Here is a 22,717-nt window from a genome sequence, read left to right on the forward strand (position 1 = left end):
CAATCAGTGAAGGTGTTGCGTCGGGAGATAAACCTTACTGATGCACAGTTAGCATATACCATTGTGGAGTAGGAGGCAGCCCTGTCAGCTGTTTGTGTTTTCTTTATTCTTCCCCCCTTTGATGATCCCGGAGAGGATTGCTCCTACTTGTAACGGCACACTGGTGCAGCTTTACAGCTCATCAGAGCCTCCTCAGGATAGTGATTTACGGCTCTTACCACCTGCCTCCGAAAGCAAAGAATTCACAAAGAAAAAAAAACCTTGTGCCTCCGTTTAAAAGGAATGTAAAGAATGCAGGACACTTGTACTGTAGTCAGTGGCGTATCTAGGTAATATGGCGCCTATGGCAAACACTGAAAATGTGCCCCCCCCTTCCTTTCTCCATCAGAGCCCCCTTCCCCTGTAAAAACAGCACCATTCCTTACATACCCTTGTTGTTGTTTTTTTTTTTGTGTGGCTTATTGCTGCCTGCTTTTTCAGAAATACCTCTTTTACATTACTATTAAGAAGTCTTGTGCCTCAAAATTAATAAAAGAATCAAGTAGTCACAGACATCCAGACGGGGGAAATTCTAACCATTTTTTTGTCACCCCAGGCAAGAAAACCTGTCCCCAACCCATGTCATATACAGTACGCACACAATATGGAACATATTCCATATGATATATAGACCATGCACCATTTTAATACATGCTGCCATCGTGTCCCTTAGAGAAAAAAACAAAAACGCGCACACACACCAGGTATAACATCCCCTACAGAACAATTTCAGGTATAATGCTGGGAATACACGTTAAGTTTTTACTTTAGATAGATGGGTTCGATAGATAAATTCCAACCTGTTGGATCTGGTCGATTCTACTTTCGTTTCGATTCTCCTCATTCAAGTGAATGTAATTGATTAGAAAAGATAAGGAATCGAGAGGGGAATCGAGCAGTGAATCGAGAGTAGAATCGATCGAAAGCGAAAACGACGGCAAAAACGAACGCAAAAACGCATCGTGTATTCCCAGCATAAGAGTCTGTAGAAGATGTGCTATATAAATACATTATAATAATATTGTAGGACATTAGACTATGACTATGGTAGGATTAGAGTGTGAGCTCTTCTGAGGACAGTCAATGACATGACTATGTACTCTGTAATGTGCTGCAGAAGATGTCAGTGTTATATAAATACATAATAATATAGTAGGACATAAGACTATGACTATGGTAGGATTAGATTGTGAGCTCCTCTGAGGACAGTCAGTGACAGGACTATGTACTCTGTAATGTGCTGCAGAAGAAGTGAACTAAAGACATTCATTTTAACTCATCTAGGGCTTATTCCAGTCCTCCATAGTTCATCAGGTCCCACACTCTGACTCCTGTTGCAGGCTACGGTACATGTGCGGCCCCAGCCTTGATTGAGCTCCTGTGGTCGGGAGCATTATGTGCTTGCGCAGTTGCAAGGTTTATAAACAGTGAAGGCACAGAACGCTCCTTGCTACAGGAGCACGAGCAAGGACAGGGCCGCACTGGGGATGCGCAGTTGCCCGCAATAGGGCTCAGTGGACCAGCATTCAGAGGGGCACACAAGCACAGTACACTGGGAGGACAGCTGGAGACCTGATTGACAGGGAGCTGAAAGAAGCCCTAGATAAATTAAACTGAATGCAGCTTTCATTCACAATTCCCTTTAATCCATAAGGGCCTCACAGTATACAAAAGTTGACACATACAGTAGATTGCTAGGATAGTAGTAGGGGGAGGGTGTTAAGAAAAGGTAGCACATGACATCAAACTTTAAAACACAATTTATTTATTTTTTACATTTAATTGAACAAATAGTAGAATACTGTAAATAAATGTCTCTTAGTCTACTGTCTGCAGCAGCAGAAGCTGGGTAGCAAAATGTAGTGCAGTGAGTCACATACTCAGTAATGCACCCATGCTGTCCCAGCTGGCTGCTGCTGCTGCTTTCCGGTGGGCTTACATGTCCTGGACTGCTTGCTGCCTGTCACTAAGCATTGGATCGCCACCACAGTCTCCCAGGATGATGTCCACAGCGGAATCACCCAGCGTTGCCAGTTCAGTCAGGAACTCGTGGCAGGAGGAAGAGGCGGCAGGTATCAATTTTCTATTGGCCCTGTGGGAGAGGGGCGGGTCTTAAAGACAGGAACTCCTGTTCCGAATGGCCCGGGGAGGGGGCGGGACTAGAAACTGAGAATGGCGGCGATTACACACTAAACGGGACTCGAGAGGCTGCAAGCGCGCCAGCGGAGGGGGGAATCGAGGATTTTACTGACACTGTATTGCCGCTGCTTCCTCTTACCCAAATTGCTCAGAATCAAAGGCGACCGCAGTGAGTAGAAGGAGGGCGCACAGACAGTACCCAGACGGCTGCACTTCACATGTGGGAGTGTGCAGTGCTCTGCGTCCGCAGGTACAGTGCGCTGTCTCCTCACGTCATTTGCCGCTATTCTGAGGTCTGAGCGATGCGGGGATAGCGAAGCAGCAGTGACAGGCGGGACACGCACAGAGAGGCATGGGTGATAGCACAGAAGGGGGGGCAGTCATGGCGCCCATTGGTGCTATGGCGCCCATGGCACTAGCCATGCCTGCACCCCTCTAGATCCGCCTCTGACTGTAGTACTTGTGCCTGCTAAAACTAGCCGCTGGGAATCTGCGCAATAGCAGAGAGCTGATCTCCACAGCGTGGTTTTGCCAGCTTCTCTGAAGGGTGTTTCAGCAGGCAGCATTTTTTTCATCAGAGCCATAAAGACAAGACAAATAACATTTATATTGCGCTTTTCTCCTGGCGAACTCAAAGCGCCAGAGCAGCAGCCACTAGGGCGCGCTCTATAGGCAGTAGCAGTGTTAGGGAGACTTGCCAAAGGTCTCCTACTGAATAGGTGCTGGCTTACTGAACAGGCAGAGCTGAGATTCGTACCCAGGTCTCCTGTGTCAGAGGCAGAGCCCTTAACCATTACACCATCCAGCCACCCTGACATACAGCGGCTCTGATGAGCTTTAAAACTGCACCAGTGTGCCGTTACAAGTAGGAGCAATCCTCTCCGGGATCATCAAAGGGGGGAAGAATAACAAAAATACAAACAGCTGACAGGGCTGCCTCCTACTCCACAATGGTATATGCTAACTGTGCGTCAGTAAGGTTTATCTCCCGACGCGACTCCTTCACTGAATGTGGCTAATGCACTATTGTAACCTACTTTTATTCTACAACAACACAAGCTCAATACATTGCTCCACTTAGAAAAAGGTTATATTGAATGATCTTATAATAAATCAATTCGCCATACTGCCCCTTTAAAGAACTGATTTAACCACTTATGCCCGAAGGGTTGTTTATTTTTTGCATCTGAGCAACTTTTACCTCCCATTCATTTTCCAATAACTTTATCACTACTCATCACAATGAATTGGTCTATAGCTTGTTTTTTCCGCCACCAATTAAGCTTTTTTTGGGTGATACATTTTGCTAAGAATTATTTTATTCTAAATCCATTTTAGTTTGAAAATAATACATGCTACCATAATTAAAACCCATGTATTGTATTTGCCCATTTGTCCTGCTTATTACACCATTTAAATTATGTGCCTATTACAATGTATGGCACCGATATTTTATTTGGAAATAAAGGTGCATTTTTTCAATTTGCATCCACCACTATTTACAAGCCCATAATTTAAAAAAAATATATTAATATACTCCTTTGACATGCATATTTAAAAAGTTCAGACCCTTAGGTAACTATTTATGTTACACACAAATGATCTCTTGAGATTCAAAAGGAAGGGTGTATACAGCCTGCTTGTGTATGGATGTATTTTCTATGTGTGGACATGCTGTACATCAACCTACTTCCTGCTTTGGTGGCAATTTTGTTTGTTTATAAACGAACTTTTAAAACTGTTTTTAACCACTTTTAATGCGGCGAGGAGCGGCGAAATTGTGACAGAGGGTAATAGGTGATGTCCCCTAACGCACTGGTATATTTACTTTTGTGCGATTTTAACAATACAGATTCTCTTTAAATCTACTTTTTAAGTTTTACCTGTTTTATTGTTTTTGCTCAATGAATCATTCATTGAAGTATGCCAGAGCTAAAATCTATGAACTATTGGTCCTTTTTATCTCTTTCCTGCTCTCAGAAGCCATTTTCTGCTAGGAAAGAGTTTTATAGTTGGAATTTCTTATCAGTGAGAGTCACACTGTAGTCACTTCCTGTCTTGTCACTTCCTGTGGCTGACTCAGGACTGAGTCAGCCACTTTATATACCTGATATTTAACTGTTTCAGGCAGAGAAAGAAAAAAAAGAACACAGCATAGTTATTAGTGTGCTTGGCACTGTACATACTGTTAGAACCTGTTCTATATCACCTTGCTTCGACACCATTAACTTCTTACAGTTGCGTCTCACAGACTGTGAGATCACTTGACTCTCCACACAGCAAGCAGGAGATAGACTTTTCTCAGGCTTCTTCAATGTTTACGTAGTTTATTCAGGAAACAGAAATACAGATAGATACATTCATCATATCCTAGCCATGCCAATCTTCATGTTGCTTTACAAGCTCTTGATTAGACTTCCTGCTGAAGTCAATCAGGTACCTTCTTCCTAACTACGTTACACTAGACTACCTACAGTATGTACAGCATACATTATATCAGATTGCATATAGAATGAAAATAGAGGTTCCAGTCAGCCTTTAGATCTAGTGGGAAAGTCAGAAGCATAGTGAGCTCCTTCAGCTTGTCCCCTCTTTAATACCGACTAGGAAAGAGTTAAACGTGACATCATATTCGCCCTCCCCTAGACCAGACTATTGGATGAGCCCCATCGAGGTGTCATAATACCCACCCACTCGATTAATATTTAATGTCACCTTTCCTTTACTTACTGGAATGTGGATATTTAGTAAATATGGCTGATGTTTATTGTTCCAGTGGCGTACATGCCCAGGTCAGGGAGACCTGTGTCCTTGTCCCTGGAACAGCTTCTTGGTATGTTCTAGTTCTGCAAACAGAGAAAATCCCCTTAAAGGACAGGTCTGCTCATCAAGCCTTTTTGACTAACTCAGTCCAAATAACTGAGGCCTACTTAAAATATAACACATACCCATGTCTATTTTATCATGTCACACGTGACTTCGGGTATCCTTTAAAAACATGTATTTTTTAATTTTACATTTATTATGTGAAAGTGTTCTTTTTATAGGGTGCGGCTGGAGTGCTAAGTCGTAAGAAGTTTCTGCAAAGCACCATCACTAATGAAATGTTGATCATTCTTAGGGCACCCATGTGCTTCCTTTGCTGGTCTCTGTGCTGTATGATGAGGAGCATTTTGAAAAAGCAAACGAGTTTTATCCTGAACATTTTCTGGATTCCAGTGGAAATTATTTAAAGAAAGACGCGTTCCTACCTTTCTCGGCTGGTGAGTTATCCTATAATGACAAATCAATATTCAGAAAAATAGGAAATTATCAGCACATCACTCATTGGGGTTGATTCACAAAACCGTAATATGACAAATAGCACACCTTATCAAAGATATCACACCTTATCAAAGTGAACACGCCTTATCAGAGTAGCACAGCGAGCGCTACGAACCCGCAGGGGTTTAGGCCAGGATGAGTGCCATTGCCAATTAGCAGGCTATGCTACTCTGATAAGGCGTGTTAACTTTGTTACGGAGTGATAGCTTTGATAAGGTGTGCTGTTTGTCATATCACGGTTTAGTGAATCAAGCCCATTGTCTGGTCAGAGCCTTGCTTTATATACTTTATACAGTTCTCTGTGTGCATGGATCATTGGGCTTGTATCCCCCAACTATCCTTCTTCCAGTAACCATATAAGCCAAACTGATTCACTACGGAATAAAAAGGCCACGTAGGTTGAAATAGGTCATTTGGGTGTGTTTCACTGGCACACTTGGGTGCAACCATGGACACAATGTTAAATTGTGAAATTACCGGCTATAGTTGCAAATATGGGTGCCAGAAGTGCTAGAGTTTCTTAGTGGTGGTGGATTTCAGCTGTTGAGTAGTCGAACTCCATAGCAATGGGTATATTGAAATAGCAGCAGTGGAAAGGCAAGGACTGCAGAAACAGTGGTGGTGAGATTCAGGTACTGTGCAGCCAAACTCCATAGCGGTGGGCTCACAGAAACAGCATCAGTGGTGAGGCAGGGGCAGTGGAAATAGTGGTGGTGTTGGTAATTAGGCAACATATCTCTCCAAACAACAAAATCATGCCCCCCAAAAGGACATATTTAGGAAGTGCATGTCCCCAAAAAATAAAATCAGCAGTATGTTTCCTAAAGTATAATAAGGCAGTGTGCCACAGAACATTATTATACACCATGACCCCAATTAGGCAATGTGTCCCCAAAATGTAATTAGGCAGTGTGTCCTCAAGTAAAATTTTCTGTGAAAATGTGAAAAAAGAATAAAGCTACATGACTCACCCTGAAGGTCATTCCTATCGTTTCGTCTTCACATCTTCATCAGTTTTCAGTCTAGGGGCCTGATTCACAAAGCGGTGATAACTCAGTTATCACGCCTAAAAGACTTTAGGCATGATAACCTTTGCACCACACTGGTGAAAAGCCAGTTTAGGCGTGATAAGTTTAGGTGTGATAAGTTTAGGTGTGATAAGTTTAGGCATGCTAAGTTTAGATAAGTGTAGATAGCGTGCAAAGTCCCGCACGCAAAGCAGCGCCATTAAACTCTATGCGAAGTGCACCAGACTTTGCTAGCGCAAAACTTTTGATCAGCTGTGCACTGCGGTGCTAACACAGTTGGTGCTTAAACTTATCATGCCTAAACTTATCACACCTAAACTTATCATGCCTAAACTTATCACACCTAAACTTATCATGCCTAAACTGAGTTTAGGCGTGATAAAGGGCTTTTCACCAGCGTGCTAACACTTTGCACCGCTTTGTGAATCAAGCCCTATGTCACCTAAGACTGCCAGTAGATAGCCTTATCACACAGACAATCAATGCTGCCTCCAACCTATGTGCACTTAATGCTGGGAACACACGATACATTTTTCCCATTCAATTCTCCTCTCGATTGTTTTTTTCCACTTGATTCACCACTCGATTCTCTTATCTTCTGCTCGTTTTTCTTATCTTTTTCCACTCACTTCTATGAGGAATCAAGCAGTAAAACGATCGAGAGGAATATCGGACATGACGGAATTTATCAATTGAATGCATCTATCGAAAGAAAAAGTGTAACGTGTGTTCCCAGCATAAGAGATCCCATAGTGGGAATATTTAGCCTTTCAGAAGGATCACTGCTGGATTTGGGGCATGCACCTAGAATCCCTTAACCCCAGCGATACCATCACTTGTGACCACATCAGAAACGTTTTCTCCACGGCAAGGTTAAAGAGAAACTCCAGCCTAAACAAACATACTGTCCTTAAGTTACATTAGTTATGTTACTTAAAATAGATAAGTAATATAATCTCTTACCCACCCTGTTTTAAAAGAACAGGCAAATGTTTGATTTCATGATGGCAGCCATCTTTTTGGTTGAAAGGAGGTGACAGGGAGCATGAGACACAGTTCCAACTGTCTTGTGTCCTGATCACCCCTCCCAGTTGCTAGGCAATGTAAATAACAACATAAGAAATCCCATCATGCTTTGCACAGCATCAGGGAAAAAAGCCCAGGCAGTTTTCTTTGATGGGTGGAGTTTAGCTAAAAATGCAGCTAAAATGATGCTTTGGTAAAAAAAACAAAGTTCTGATGCTGTGAAATTGTTAAAGAAACACCAAGCCTTTTCAGTTTTGCTGAGTAGATTTTTAGTCCGGAGGTTATCTTTAATTTACACTCCAACACTGTACACAGAGTAATTTACTAAAGCCAGGTAAATAAGAATGCCCCAAAAAACTGCAAAGTAAAAACCATCTGGTGTATGAACTGCAATGACTGTATCCCGGCTATCTGCACTGTCTCAATGTTTACCTGATGAATAAAAGGTAAAGCTGCTGCTCAAGTATATTGTACAATGCAGAAAATGTAACCATTTTTGTCTGGGAAATGTATTTTATAATACTGTACATTCCCGTTTTGTCCCCTAATCCCCACAAATGGAAAAGTGAATTTCTTTTCACAGTTAGGGCTTTATAAGAATGAGGTTACACAACAACTAACTAACCTACTAACCAGCCTTTCAGCAACCCTCGCTGTGTTCAGCTATTAGTAGGGATGATCGGAAAGGTCGATATCCGATTCTGCGGAAGTTCGGAATTCCGTCAGAACAAAATTCCGTAACTATTACATTCCGGCGGTATTTCTCGGAGTTAGTTCCGGCGGTACAATATCAGTAATCTCATTTGAAACCTCATTTTTGAAACATCATAGGCCATGGGACCTAGTGGCTGTTCCACCAGTCATTTTTTTTTTTTTTTGGGAACAGCCCATGGGACCTAGAGGTGGTTCCACGGCGGTCATTATAATTTTTTTTTAAAGCAGCAGGAGTACTACACTCAACTAAGCAATCACCTAAATCACTCTCACTCTGCCAAACACTAAGCCTGTGGCCTGGCTGGCTCTGTCTAACCCTCTCTCCAAGCAGCAACTACTAACACACTACACTACAATCTATCAATCAAACTAACAATCTGTCTGTCACCCTCTCACAAATACACCTAGCTAGCTAGCTACCAGTGGTGCTCACCGCCAGGTCGTGATCACGCTTACGCATGGATTCACGACCATTTTGACGCATTCCGCCTCGGACACGCTAAGCCGTGAATAGATTTTCAACCACGAAAATCTGCTTCGGCTACGCGTGAATGCGGACAGAAATCCGCATTCACGCTCGTGAAACCCGGCGCTGAAGTCGTGGTTTGCGGAAATGCGTCAAACTATGCGGAAGTGACACATTGCAGGCCAATCAGAGTGCCCCAGCCAGGCCCTATCAACCAATCACAGGAGGGGAGCTATGCCCTCCCCTCCTGAATATAAAGCGGCGGCCATGATGGAAAAGCTCTGTCCTTGCTAGACTGTGGTGCTGAGAGGATTATCTCCAGGCCATTGTTGTTTGAGCAAGTGCATTTATTGTGTTAAAAACAAAGCGTTTTTTTTGCCAACACTGCTCTTATACTGTACACAGTTAGCTAGTCAGTGAGTGATTGCTGTAGTTAGTTGTAGTCAGTGTAGTGTAGTGGGAGTGTGGGAGTCTAGTGATTATTTAACTGGATGTAGTGCTGTGCAGGCAGGTTCAGTGCTGCAGTGTAGTGGGAGTGGGGATTATCTGTGTGTAGAGTGCAGGCAGGCAGGTTAGTGCAGCTGCAGTGTTCACTTGTATATTCCAGTGACAGTTATACACTTGTACTATTTGCAGGCAGCCAGTCACACCGCCGGCGCCGCCACTCTCTGCCAGCGCTGTTCATTCATTCTGTCAGTGACCTTGTGCCGTGCCCAGTGCCCACTGCTCGCTCGCTCGCTGGCATATGAGCATCTCATTACACAGTGTGACATCCTTGTGTGCCCATTGCATCCTTCAGTGACCTAGTTGTATATCCAGTGCCCACTGCTGTGCCCACTGCATCCTTCAGTGACCTTGTACTGTGGCCACTGCATCCTTCAGTGACCTAGTTGTATATCCAGTGGCTACTGCTGTGCCCACTGCATCCTTCAGTGACCTTGTACTGTTCCCACTGCATCCTTCAGTGACCTTGTACTGTGCCCACTGCATCCTTCAGTGACCTAGTTGTATATCCAGTGCCCACTGCTGTGCCCAGTGCATCCTTCAGTGACCTTGTACTGTGGCCACTGCATCCTTCAGTGACCTAGTTGTATATCCAGTGCCCACTGCTGTGCCCACTGCATCCTTCAGTGACCTTGTACTGTGGCCACTGCATCCTTCAGTGACCTAGTTGTATATCCAGTGCCCACTGCTGTGCCCAGTGCATCCTTCAGTGACCTTGTACTGTGGCCACTGCATCCTTCAGTGACCTGGTTGTATATCCAGTGGCCACTGCTGTGCCCACTGCATCCTTCAGTGACCTTGTACTGTGCCCACTGCATCCTTCAGTGACCTTGTACTGTGGCCACTGCATCCTTCAGTGACCTAGTTGTATATCCAGTGGCCACTGCTGTGCCCACTGCATCCTTCAGTGACCTTGTACTGTGCCCACTGCATCCTTCAGTGACCTTGTACTGTGCCCACTGCATCCTTCAGTGACCTAGTTGTATATCCAGTGCCCACTGCTGTGCCCAGTGCATCCTTCAGTGACCTTGTACTGTGGCCACTGCATCCTTCAGTGACCTAGTTGTATATCCAGTGCCCACTGCTGTGCCCACTGCATCCTTCAGTGACCTTGTACTGTGGCCACTGCATCCTTCAGTGACCTAGTTGTATATCCAGTGCCCACTGCTGTGCCCACTGCATCCTTCAGTGACCTTGTACTGTGGCCACTGCATCCTTCAGTGACCTAGTTGTATATCCAGTGCCCACTGCTGTGCCCACTGCATCCTTCAGTGACCTTGTACTGTGCCCACTGCATCCTTCAGTGACCTTGTACTGTGCCCACTGCATCCAGTATGTAGAAGCTTTCCAGAGGCGCCAATAGAATAAAAGTCACTTAAACGAGCTTAAAACCGATGGGGCAGTGGTGGGCCTATCCCATCCATGCGGACAAAGCAAACAAAGGAAGGACTGTGGCATCAACAGTCAAACAACAATTTTTTTATACTCCACAGTAAAAATAGGCAACGCGTTTCACGGGCTCAATCCCGCTTCATCAGGCCAATGAAAAAGGAGCATACAGCTGAAAACAAAGTGTCAGAGGACATAGTGTAAGGCAGGTTTTGTGAGTATCGCTCATGTTCACAAACAATTCAATGTCAAAACATAACTATATGAACATCAAAACATATTCAGAGGTACTTATTATGCAACACTCTTAAATCATGCAATTCTATGCAAAGTGATTTTATGCAGAACATTTTCTACTTATACTGCATCCAGTGATTCATTACTAGCAACATGTCTGGCAGGGTTTCGCGGGGTGAGAGGAAAGGGAGTTCAATTGCCTCAGCCACTTCTGGGACTGCTCCACGTCCAGGGAGAGGACGCCCAGCTGTACGTGGTCGTGATGCAGCAGAAAGGGGGGCAGCAAAGCCTGGGCCGAGTCAGCGGACGCCATTGTCCAAATATTTTAAAGTTTCTGGTCCCCGTGTGGTGGTTGAGCAAATGGAACCTGACGTACTCATGGACATCATGACTTCCTCCCAGACCTCTACTGTGAGCACCACTCCAAGCAGTAGCAGCAGCAGCCAACATCCCACGCTTGTTGTGACATCCACCCCAGCACCCACTGGTCAGCAGCCCTCCCAGGATGACAGCGTTCTGTCCCTCAGTCCGGCATCTGGGAACCTGCTGATGCAAGAAGCTCAGGACTTACTGGGGACTGATGTGGCAGAGATTGAGATCGGGCCACAATCACAAGCATTGTTGAGTTCTGGTGATGAAGAAGAGGGGTCTGTGTCTGGGGATGTAGGGATGTAGGGACAGAAGAGGAGGCGGGGGAGTCAGAGGAAGAGCTGGATTATGATGATGCTGCTGATGATGACGACGTTGTGGACCCTAACTATGTGCAGCCTGCTGAGTCCGTGGAAGAATGGTCAGAGCAGGATGACGAGTCACCTCGGCCTAGGCAAGGATATCGCCATATGTCAGGCAGGGGCAGGGGCTTTGGCAGCAGTGGGCGTGGAGGAAGTAGACAGGACACTGCTTCAGCCGGCACCACCACCATGCAACCCCCGGCAACTACTACCACACATTGCTCCTCTGCACCCTCTGCTAGTGGGGGCCGCAGTAAATTAAAGTCACCAGTGTGGGATTGCTTTGAGGAATGTACTGATGACAAAAGGTATGCGGTGTGCAGGTTATGCAGCAAAAGATTGAGCCGTGGGAAAAGTCTGAGCAAGATGGGTACCTCATCCCTCCAGGGCCACCTGAGAAGCCGCCACTGCCACGAGTATGCGGACTTTAAGAGGAAGCAGGCACTGCTGGCAGGGGTTCCTGAGAGCAGAAGGCCCACCAGCACAGCAGCATCCTCCCTCCCTCAGGGTCGTGAATCCCCCACAGCAGCAGCAGTAGTAGCACGCAAGCGCTCTTCCACCTCGGCTGCTCAGGACACAGACATTGAGGCTGGCAGCCAGTGTTCGTCTCTCTCCTCTGTCTCCCCTGCATCCCAGCGTCGTCAGACCCTGCTGAGCGACACCTTTCAGGGTCTGACCAAGCCTCTGCCTCCAAGCCACAGGCGGATCCGCAAACTAAATGGCTTGCTGGCCCGGGCCATGGCATCACAGCTGCTTCCCTACTCCCTGGTGCAGGAGGGGAGCGCCATGCGGACGCTGCTCCAATTTGGCATCCCCGAGTGGCAAGTCCCCAGTCGCCACTATTTCAGCAGGAGCGCGATCCCAGCACTCCACAAGTTTGCGGTGGAAAACGTGGCCCGTTCCCTGGACTACTCTGTGGGCAAGCGGGTCCACGTGACCATGGACTCGTGGAGTAGCAGATTTGGGACAGGTCGCTACCTGTCCTTTACGGCCCACTGGGTGACACTGATGGAAGGGAGGGAGGACAAGAGCGCATCAGCCCAGCTAGTGGTGCCACCACGCGGGATCAGGGGGGATGCAGAAGGGTCCTGTCACGACACTCCCTCAGCACCCGGAAAGCAAGCCCGCCTCGGCAGCAGCAGCGCCAAGCCTCGGCACTGCCAAGCCCTTTTAAAATTGGTGACCCTGGGGAAGGAGAGGCTTACGGCCACCAACGTCCTGGCCGCCCTCAGGAAGCAGGAGCGGAGGTGGCTGACCCCCAGAGGCCTGGAAGTGGGGTATGTGGCAGCCGATAACGGGGCCAACCTGGTGGCAGCAGTGCAGCAGGGAAACCTCCAGCACATCCCCTGCTTGGCCCACGTGCTCAATCTTGTGGTGCAGTGCTTCTTGCGCACCTACCAGGGGATGAGCGAGCTGCTGCAGGATGCCCGGGCGGTGGTACGCTTTTTCCGCCTGTCAGCCACTGCCTCTGCACTCTTGTCCACCTTACAGCAGCAGTATGGAAGGCCACAACACCGGCTGATCATCGACATGCCAGTTCGCTGGAATTCGACTCTGGCCATGTTGGAGCGGCTGTGTCAGCACAGGCTGGCTGTTAGGGCCTACATGCTAGACCCAAGTGTCCCCAGCAACCAGCAAGTCCCCATGATTACTGCCACTCAGTGGACACTGATGCAGCAAGTATGCCTGGTGCTGAGTCCCTTCCTGGAGGCAACCAAGATGGTCAGTGAGGAGCGGGCCTCTGTGTGCCAGTGGGTGCCCTTGGTTTGTCTACTGGAGCAGGCAATGGACAATTTAATTGAGCGTGGGGATGAAGCCCTGAGGCAGTTGGAAGAACAGGAGCAGATGGCAGCGCAGTCCAGCTCAGAGGAGGGCTCACAGCAGGTAGTGGAAGAGTTGGAGGTCCCTAACCTGAATGAGGAGGAGGAGGAGGAGCAGAGTGCAGCAGGCGTTGTACGTGAATGGCGGTTTGAGGAGGACAACGACATGGCACAGGAAGAGGACAGGCATGCGTTATGGGACAATGGCGAGGACGAGGAAGATCTTGCTGGCAGGGCCCACTTGTTTCCCATGGCTGTGCACATGTTGCGCTGCCTTCGCAGGGACCCCCGGGTGATCCAGATGCGTTCAAGGGAGGACATCTGGATTACCTTGATGCTTGCTCCCCGTCTGAAGGGGAAGCTGGGAGACTTAATGACGCCATCCACCACCGAGCAACGCACAAGGGAGTTGAAGGAGGCCCTTGTGCGCAGACTACTGGAAGCATTCCCCCAGCCTTCCACCCCCACTGTAACTGCTCCGCCAAGCCAGCAAGAGGTGCCTGCCATTGCCACTAGCAGCACAACAACCACCACCAGCAGCAGCAGCAGCAACTGCCGCCCCGGAGACCTGAAGAGCCTAAGCAAGAGCCTGTATGCAGTGCAGCAGCCCAGAACAGAGGTGCCCGCCACAGCATCCACCACCAACCAGCACAAGCAACGACTGACCACCATGGTGTCTGACTATATGGGGTCATCCAGCGGGCTCAATGACACCGACAGCCCCGTGGACCCCTTGGAGTACTGGGTCAAGAGACTGGACATCTGGAGCGAGCTTTCCCAGTACGCCCTGGAACTCCTATCCTGCCCTCCTTCCAGTGTCCTCTCAGAGAGATGCTTTAGTGCGGCCGGTGGCGTGGTCACAGAGAAGCGCTCTCGGCTCTCCCACGCCTCTGTGGACAAACTCACCTTCCTGAAAATCAACCAGGCTTGGGTGGAAGGTGAGTTCCTGGCCCCTATTGTCGGACACAGGGGGACTTGAAGTGGCTGCTGCATGTGCTGTTGTTAACTATGCCTGCCTTTATAAAGACATTTACTACCTGCCTAGTGCCTACCTTGGTTAATTTTTTGGTGTTGTGGTACTACTACCAGTAAGTTGCCATGGTCCTCCTTCTGAGCTGCTGAACTGACCGCCCGCTTTGTCCTCCTGACTCAGTCGCTACTACACTCTGCGTTCACACTGCCCGGGTCACCGGGTGCATTTAATTTTTTGGCCAGCATTATGACGCTGTGCTACTACTACTGTGCTGCTGCTGCTGAACTGACCGCCCGCTTTGTCCTCCTGACTCAGTCGCTACTACACTCTGCGTTCACACTGCCCGGGTCACCGGGTGCATTTAATTTTTTGGCCAGCACTATGACGCTGTGCTACTACTACTGTGCTGCTGCTGCTGAACTGACCGCCCGCTTTGTCCTCCTGACTCAGTCGCTACTACACTCTGCGTTCACACTGCCCGGGTCACCGGGTGCATTTAATTTTTTGGCCAGCACTATGACGCTGTGCTACTACTACTGTGCTGCTGCTGCTGAACTGACCGCCCGCTTTGTCCTCCTGACTCAGTCGCTACTACACTCTGCGTTCACACTGCCCGGGTCACCCGGTGCATTTAATTTTTTGGCCAGCACTATGACGCTGTGCTGCTACTACTACCACCAGTATGTTGCCGTGGTCCTTCTGTGCTGCTGAACTGACCGCCCGCATAGTCCTTCTCCTGACTCAGTCGCTACCACCACTACACTCTGCGTTCACACTGCCCGTGTCCACTGACAACTCTGCTGCGATGTCATTGCTAATTGCTGCAAAAAAAACAAAAAAAAAAATTACAAAAACCTCTCTGGAGCCTTTTTGCCGTCAGCCACTCATCCTCCTCCAGCGGTACCTTCGCCGCCAAGTGCCATTGGAACTTGCCTTCACCTCTTTGACTGCTTAACGCGTATATCCCTTTTTAAAACCACTTATTACTAATTAATAGCCCCATTTAAAGTGTTGATTTCACTTTAAAATCCATTTTCTCTAGAAAAAAAAAAAAATTTGGAATTTTTTATGTTGAAGTTATGTTGCCCCTTATCACCTCGATAATCCATGCTATTTGGGGGACTGTAGCATGTATGGGGGCTTTGTTATTAACGTTAAAAGAAAATCCGCCTCCGGGCGTGAATCCACGCGTGATTACGCCATTCACGGGAAAAAATCCGCGTGGTTGGGTGGACGCGGACGAAAATCCGCATGCGGCGGGGCCGAATGCGGATTTTTTTTTGCAACCACGCGGATTGCCGAATTCGTGGATGAGGCACATCCGAGCATCCCTACTAGCTACTACTACTAATATAGCTCACATCAATCTAACTCTCTCACACAGTCTTTAAAAAGACTATTGTTTTATGTTCAAACAACTAATATGGGTCTGTCTCTCCTCTCTCTCCAACACCAGACTGAAACCCACAAGCTTCGTGACTGCACACCTCTCTTATATACAAAATGGGTGGGATAGCTGATGATAGGTAGCTAGGAAGCTGGTTGCTAACGTAAGATTGGTTGGTTTTTGTAAAGACTCTAATTGGTGCAGAAATTCCTATTTTCATGCAGAAATTCTGTTGGTTTCACTTTTAAGCGTCTGTCTAGGGTCTTCCTTCTGATTGGGCGAAAAAATCTGCATTCCGACGGAATTCCGAATAGCAATTCCGGAATTACCGTTTAGCGCTATAGCAATTTCGTTCCGATGCGACGGAACGGAATTGCCAATTTCCGATCGGAATTGCAGAAATCTGAATTTTTGCGGAATTCGGTGAGCATCTCTAGCTATTAGCCAGGTGGGGGCAGTGTTGCCAACTCATCCCTTTAATTAGTGACGCATATGAATTATTCAGGTTTTGTGGCTAGGTAGATGCAGCTAAGGCACTGATTACGTGTAAGTAGCCCCAGAACCTGTATAACTTAGATGTGTCAGTAATTAAAGGGGTGAGTTGGCAACACTGGGTGGGGGTTGCTACCTGTTGCAACTTAGTAGCAGAGCAGGTTTGATGCAACAGTTATGTTCTCTGTGATTCTAATATCTGACACACCAAATAGTGTTTTGTGGGTCGTTTTCCTTTTTGGGAAAAAAACGCCTCCATTGACTTACAAATTGGGGGAAAAAAAGTTGAGAAGTGATTTTTTGAAAAATCACGATCACTGCAATTTTGCCATGATTTTACTTTGATTTAAATGTAAGTCAATGGAGGCAATTTTAAAAGCAAAAACGGCCTGCAAAATGCTGTTTGGTGTGTCAGGGGCCTGATTTTGTTTTTCACTTCTGAAATATTGTAGTACCTATTTTCAAATTCCAATATTAAGAAAATATAGTTATAACAGAATATACTACTGTAATTTGAATAATTTGATCATTGACTTTTAATCTTTTTGGGACCGGCCGCCTACCCCCCCTTAAGGACCAGGCATTTTGCGCGGGAGGGGGGTGCGCGCGTTTGGGGGGGGTTAGGCGTCCGGATCCCGTCTGTGGCTGGCTGGATTTGTGTCCCCCCATAGTGGCCTGTGCCCCCCCTTCTGCCAGCAGCCTTCACTCACCTTCCAGGCTCCAGCGATGAGCCGCACGGGACCCTCTTCTCCGGCCGGCATCTCCGTTCTGTCTGATGATCAGTTCCGGTCGCGGCTTGATGACGTCATCAAGCCGCGACCCAGGGCTGACGTCACACGGAGCGGAGATGCCGGCCAGAGCGGAGGGGGGTGCTGATCGTCGCGGGAACGGCAGGGAGGTGAGTGGATCCTCTTCTTTTCCCCCCTGCCGCCGCAGCTGTCAAACTGATCTCTATGATCGGACGGCAATCGTAGTGGTCATGTGATCAGCAGCCATACGCGATGGCTGCTGATCACTCGGGGGAGATGTCGGCTGTCATATGACAGCTTAATCTCCCCCTCCGGATGCGCACGATCGCGTCGGGAGCGTAAACTGCGGGCCGGCGTAGATTCTACGCCGCATCAGGCTAGAACAGCCACAAGTGTGGCATAGAATCTAATGCACGCGGTCCCGAAAAGGTTAAGGAATGGTGGGAGGTGTTTTGGCTATGTGGCTGCAGGTGTGATGGGGGCATAACTGGAGCTGGGGTGGGGGTATGACTGGAGTAGTGGTGGAGGTATGAAGGATATGCGGTGGGGCCGTACATATAAACAGGCCACCATAGTAATTTGGGTGCTGGAGACAGCCAATAATAGAATACAATGAATCATTTTTATTGATATTTTTCTAACACTAAAACCTAACCCTTGTCTCTCTTGAACCCTTCCTCTATTGATGACTAACCCTAACCTCCCGCTGCAACATTGACAGTATCTGTGCAGCCTTTGCCTCAAAAAAAAACCCTCTGAAAATATTTCCATCAGCTAAAATCGCTCTTTTATTTATCCGGCACTGTTGGTACCCAAATTACCCCCTTGGGTGCCGCAATGTTCCTAAATTATCTGCTTCGGTGGTGGGGTTGTGTCTTAAGGTGTGGCGAGGGAATGTGTTTCCCTATACATTTTCTCACTAAAAGGGCCTCTCTTTCTCATCTCAGCAACCTGGATGAGATGTAATATGATTCACCCTTTAGTTTCATCTGTATAAAAGCCTCATCTCAGAACACCTTAAGGAATCTTGTTTACAGTTAAAAGCATGTTGTGCCGTATGGAATTGATATGCTACTTAAAAAGGCCTTCGGTATTGCTGGAAATAACAAAAAATTTAGTCAAACCTGATATCATTTTTTCCCATACCTTCTAGGAAAGAGAAGCTGTGCCGGGGAGACTTTAGCAAAAATGGAACTGTTTTTGTTCTTCGTGAGTCTTCTGCAGAACTTCACTTTCAAGGCTCCTCCTGGTGCCACGCTGGACCTTAGAGGAGCTGTTGGATTCACACGGAGCCCCAAAAAGCATAAGATTTGTGCTGTGCCTCGTACATAAAACCTTGATCACCACACCACAAAAATGATTTGATTTTGGCTTAACTGAGGATATAAAGCATATAAAGAAATCTGGAAAGCAAAGGCAACTATCCTTAAAGAGAATCTGTACTCTAACATTTTTTACAGCAAAAAGCATACCATTCTATTCATTATGTTCTCCTGGGCTCCTCTGTGCTGTTTCTGCCACTCTCTACTGCAAACCTGCCTTGTAATTAACAGTTTTAGGCAGTGTTTACAAACAAACTAACCAGCTTCTGATAGGCTCACATAAGCAGAGTGTGTGAGTCATACAGAGCCTGCAGGGGGCCTGGAGGGGGTGTGTATAGCTTCTACCAATCACAAGCAGCCCTGCACATTCCACACATTCCAGCTTTAGCCCGACTGTGCCAACAGAAGGAAACAGATTAGATCATATAACAGAGATAACACAGCCACTGTGCAATTAGGAAAAGCTGCAGTAAGCCAGAGCACATTAGGACAGGCAAAGGAACTTATAGCATAGAAGAACTAAGGCTGAAAAGTTTGTTACAAAGCCTTTTTAATACAATTTCCCTCTCCTTGTACATTTCATATAGGACTTACAGTGGATCTAAACTCAGAACTTGCTGCTTTCTGCTCTAAAATATTAGCCACAGCATGATAACCTTAAGGGGGAAAAAAATCTTCACAATTTATGGAAATCTTATAAAATAAATACAAATGAAGCTTTAACTGAATTTATTGTGCTGGGAACATAGGAGGGGTTAAGCCTCAGTCTTTCCTGCTGAGGTGGAGCAGCAGTGGTGCTGTGAGTCACAGCTGCTGATAAGTTAATTGCACTCTGATGTGTAAACAAGCACACAGGCCACACTGGAATGGATTGCTACAGCACTTAAATGTGGGATGAAAACTTTTCATTGTGTGCTGTGCAAGATTTTGGGTCTGTTTCAATGTAAATAATCTCCATGATGTATGTTTTAAAAGTTAAAGTTTAAATTAAAAAAACAAAACAAGTTTACTTTGTATAATTCTTTTTTTGCATGAAGGCAATACATTGAAGGACTTTTTATACTTGTGCACACCCATCTTTTTTAATCTCACATTGGGCTTCACTCACCTTAATACAATTATAATCTCATAGCTGCATATTATCAGCTGTTTAAATCCATGACTCTAGGTACAAGGTTACATAAGAAGATACATGTCCCCATCAGGGCCGGATTTCTAGGAAAGCCATTAAGGCCCTGGCCTTGGGTGGCAGCTGGCCAAGGTGTGGCTGGACATGGAAGAGGGATTGTTGAATATGGAAGAAGAAGAATAGGCTGTAAATGGTAGCAACATATAGAAGAGGGTGGCTGCAGCACAAGAGATTTGTATTTAACTGATGGGGCTGTAGTATTTGAATTTTAGACATGGAAGATGCATCTATCTGTGCTCAGGAAATTTCTACATGGCATCCCACAGCTCTGTTCTTAGCTGCCTCCATAGGAGATACCTGAAATGACAATGAACTAAGGGCACCAGGACCTGTGCAAAAAGGGCGTCACTACAGACTTTCATGTTATTTTCCATGATTAGCAGGTATAAGAGGGCAAAAGGGCATCTGCTACTTTATTACAGCTTTATCGCGGAAATGTTTGCAGCAACAGTAGAGGATCTCATTTTTAGTACTATATGCCCCTAATTTTGTAGCTACATGCTTGCGTCTAAAATACATGTCCTAATTTCTACACAATAAACCCTTAAAGGGGAACTGAAGAGAGAGGTATATGGAGGCAGCCACGTTTATTTCCTTTTAAGCAATACCAGTTGCCTGGCAGCCCTGTTGATCCTCTGCCTCTAATACTATTAGCCATAGCCCCTGAACAAGCATGCAGCAGATCAGGTGTTTCAGACTTTAAAGTCAGATCTGACAAGACTAGTTGCATGCTTGTTTCTGGTGTTATTCAGATACTACTGCAGAGAAATAGACCAGCAGGGCTGCCAGGCAACTGGTATTGATTAAAAGGAAACAAATATGGCAGCCTCCGTATACCTCTTACTTCAGTTCCCCTTTAATTTTGCAGCTACAATAACTCTTAGTATACTGTTTTCATCTTTGACATAAAATGCAGTTAAACAATCACTCCAAATACTGGTTATGTTTTTAAAAAATTGTGGCTACAACAATCTCACTGAATACCATTTATATCAGCCTTTCTCAACCTTTTTACCCTGGAGGAACCCTGCAAATACTTGAAGGATCTCAAGGAACCCATGCAAACAATTTTTGCATCTCAAGGAACCCATGAATTTATTTTGCAGGAGGCGTGGTCTTTAAAAGTGGGTGTGGCTACCCTCCATTACACTGCCCCTCATTATACTGTCTCCTTATTTTAGTGCTTTTTATTAATGTGCTGCTCATTATTATTCTGACCCCCCAATTAAGTGCTTCTCTAGTACGCCCTATTATAATGTGCTCTATCATACTTCCCCCACGATGGGGGAAAATGCCAAGGAACCCCTGTAGAGTACTCAAGGAACCCTGGTTGAGAAAGCCTGATTTATATATGTCACAAAATGTCCACAGCGCTTAAAGGATAAATATCTTTAATAATCCAAATAAATTAAAACAATGATTAGTGATCCTAGGCTACAAATATATTTATAGCACCTTCCCCACTCCACACATACATAGAGTTGAGCCGAAATTTTAGTAATTTAGCATTACTATAATTACGCATGCGAAATTCGCGATTACGATGCGAAATTGCGGTAGCGTAATTGCCATTAAAATCGTAATTGAAAATACCGTAAGCGTAATTTTCAACGCGTAATTTCGCGTTTCGTTCATGCCGTAATTTCGCATTAAACGCTACCGTAATTTCGCGTTAAACCGTAACGCTCCGTATAATATAAAAAAGCCGCCGACTTTAAGGGTTAATAGCAAAGCCCCCTTAAATGCTAAGAGCCTCAAATTTGGAGGAAATCGCGGCCTCCACCTCCACCGCCCATCGGAGGTGGAGAAGAGCCCCTTGTCCTTGGATTGGACAAGGGCTCGGAGGGGGAGGGGAAAGCTTGGCTGCCCCTCCCCTTCCGAGACCCCCCAATCCATGGACCATGCGGGCTGGTATAGTCAGGGTGCGGAGCCCCACGCGGCCGGTGCTCCGCATTCTGGCTATCCCAGCCTGCATGGGGGACAAGGGGTTAAAGAGGTCTGGGAGGGGGGGACCCCACGTCGTTTTTTTTTTATATTTCCCACACTCAGAACGAAGTAAGTAAAACTCTTCCCACTTGGGGGAATCTATGAAAATAATACACTATTGTTACCTGTGCAAAAAAAACTGACATTTTCCGCATTTAAAAGACATTTTCGCCCTTGAAACTTAAAAATCGATTTTCTCAAAAACTATAAGGTCTTTTTGAAAAAAAATTTTTTCCTCTTATTCCCACTGATCCCCTTAATATACCCTGAGAATTTGGTGTTCCTAAACTTTAAGCAGGCTTTGCTATTAACCGTTAAAATCGGCGGGTTTTTAAATGTATACATTTTTACTTTGAAACTTTAACAGCGATTTTCTCAAAAACTATAAGGTCTTTTTGAAAAAAAAAATTTTCCTCTTATTCCTCCTGATCTCCTTAATATATTCTCCAAATTTGAGGCTCTTAGCATTTTAGGGGGCTTTGCTATTAACCGTTAAAGTCGGCGGCTACCTAACATTGATCCATGCGTCAACTTTTCCGCTTGGGAGCATGGCCATACGCATTAATTTCGTAATACCCGCTGCAATGCGAAAATTACGCGAAAATTAAGCTTACGCGAAATTTCGCGAAATCCTTCTTCGTTACGATTTGGTACTTACGGCCATAATCTTAATTACACTAATTACGCGAAATTTCGCGAAATCGTAATTACGTCACTACGCTCATCTCTACACATACATTCAACTCCTACACCACTCACTCAGCCTCACTGCAGTGAGCACATGTAAAAAATGCTGTAAAAATAGGGATCCCAGTAAAGAATCAAAAAACCATAGTTCCACAAGCACATAAGCAACAGAATTCTTCAATCATATATGCATATATTTTTCAATTGTATAAGCACAGAGAATATGCACTGATGTGCGCTTCCAGCTGTATAAGAGGCGTCCAGAGAATATGCACTGATGTGCGCTTCCAGCTGTATAAGAGGCGTCCAGAGAATATGCACTGATGTGCGCTTCCAGCTGTATAAGAGGTGTCCAGAGAATATGCACTGATGTGCGCTTCCAGCTGTTTAAGAGGCGTCCAGAAAATATGCACTGATGTGCGCTTCCAGCTGTATAAGAGGCGTCCAGAGAATATGCACTGATGTGCGCTTCCAGCTGTATAAGAGGCGTCCAGAGAATATGCACTGATGTGCGC

At 46.1% G+C, this 22,717-nt stretch overlaps 1 protein-coding gene across 1 annotated transcript in view; it reads left to right on the forward strand.

Annotated features, from left to right (window-relative positions):
• Positions 1 to 22,717, forward strand: part of LOC137504660 (uncharacterized) — a 135,643-nt gene that overhangs the window by 27,448 nt on the left and 85,478 nt on the right. The window contains exons 9-10 of the mRNA XM_068233244.1: positions 5,300 to 5,441; positions 18,172 to 18,342. Coding sequence (XP_068089345.1) covers positions 5,300 to 5,441; positions 18,172 to 18,342 — 313 coding nt within the window. The remainder of the gene's footprint in view (positions 1 to 5,299; positions 5,442 to 18,171; positions 18,343 to 22,717) is intronic.

Source organism: Hyperolius riggenbachi, chromosome 4, assembly GCF_040937935.1.
Source record: "Hyperolius riggenbachi isolate aHypRig1 chromosome 4, aHypRig1.pri, whole genome shotgun sequence".
Taxonomy (NCBI): domain Eukaryota; kingdom Metazoa; phylum Chordata; class Amphibia; order Anura; family Hyperoliidae; genus Hyperolius; species Hyperolius riggenbachi.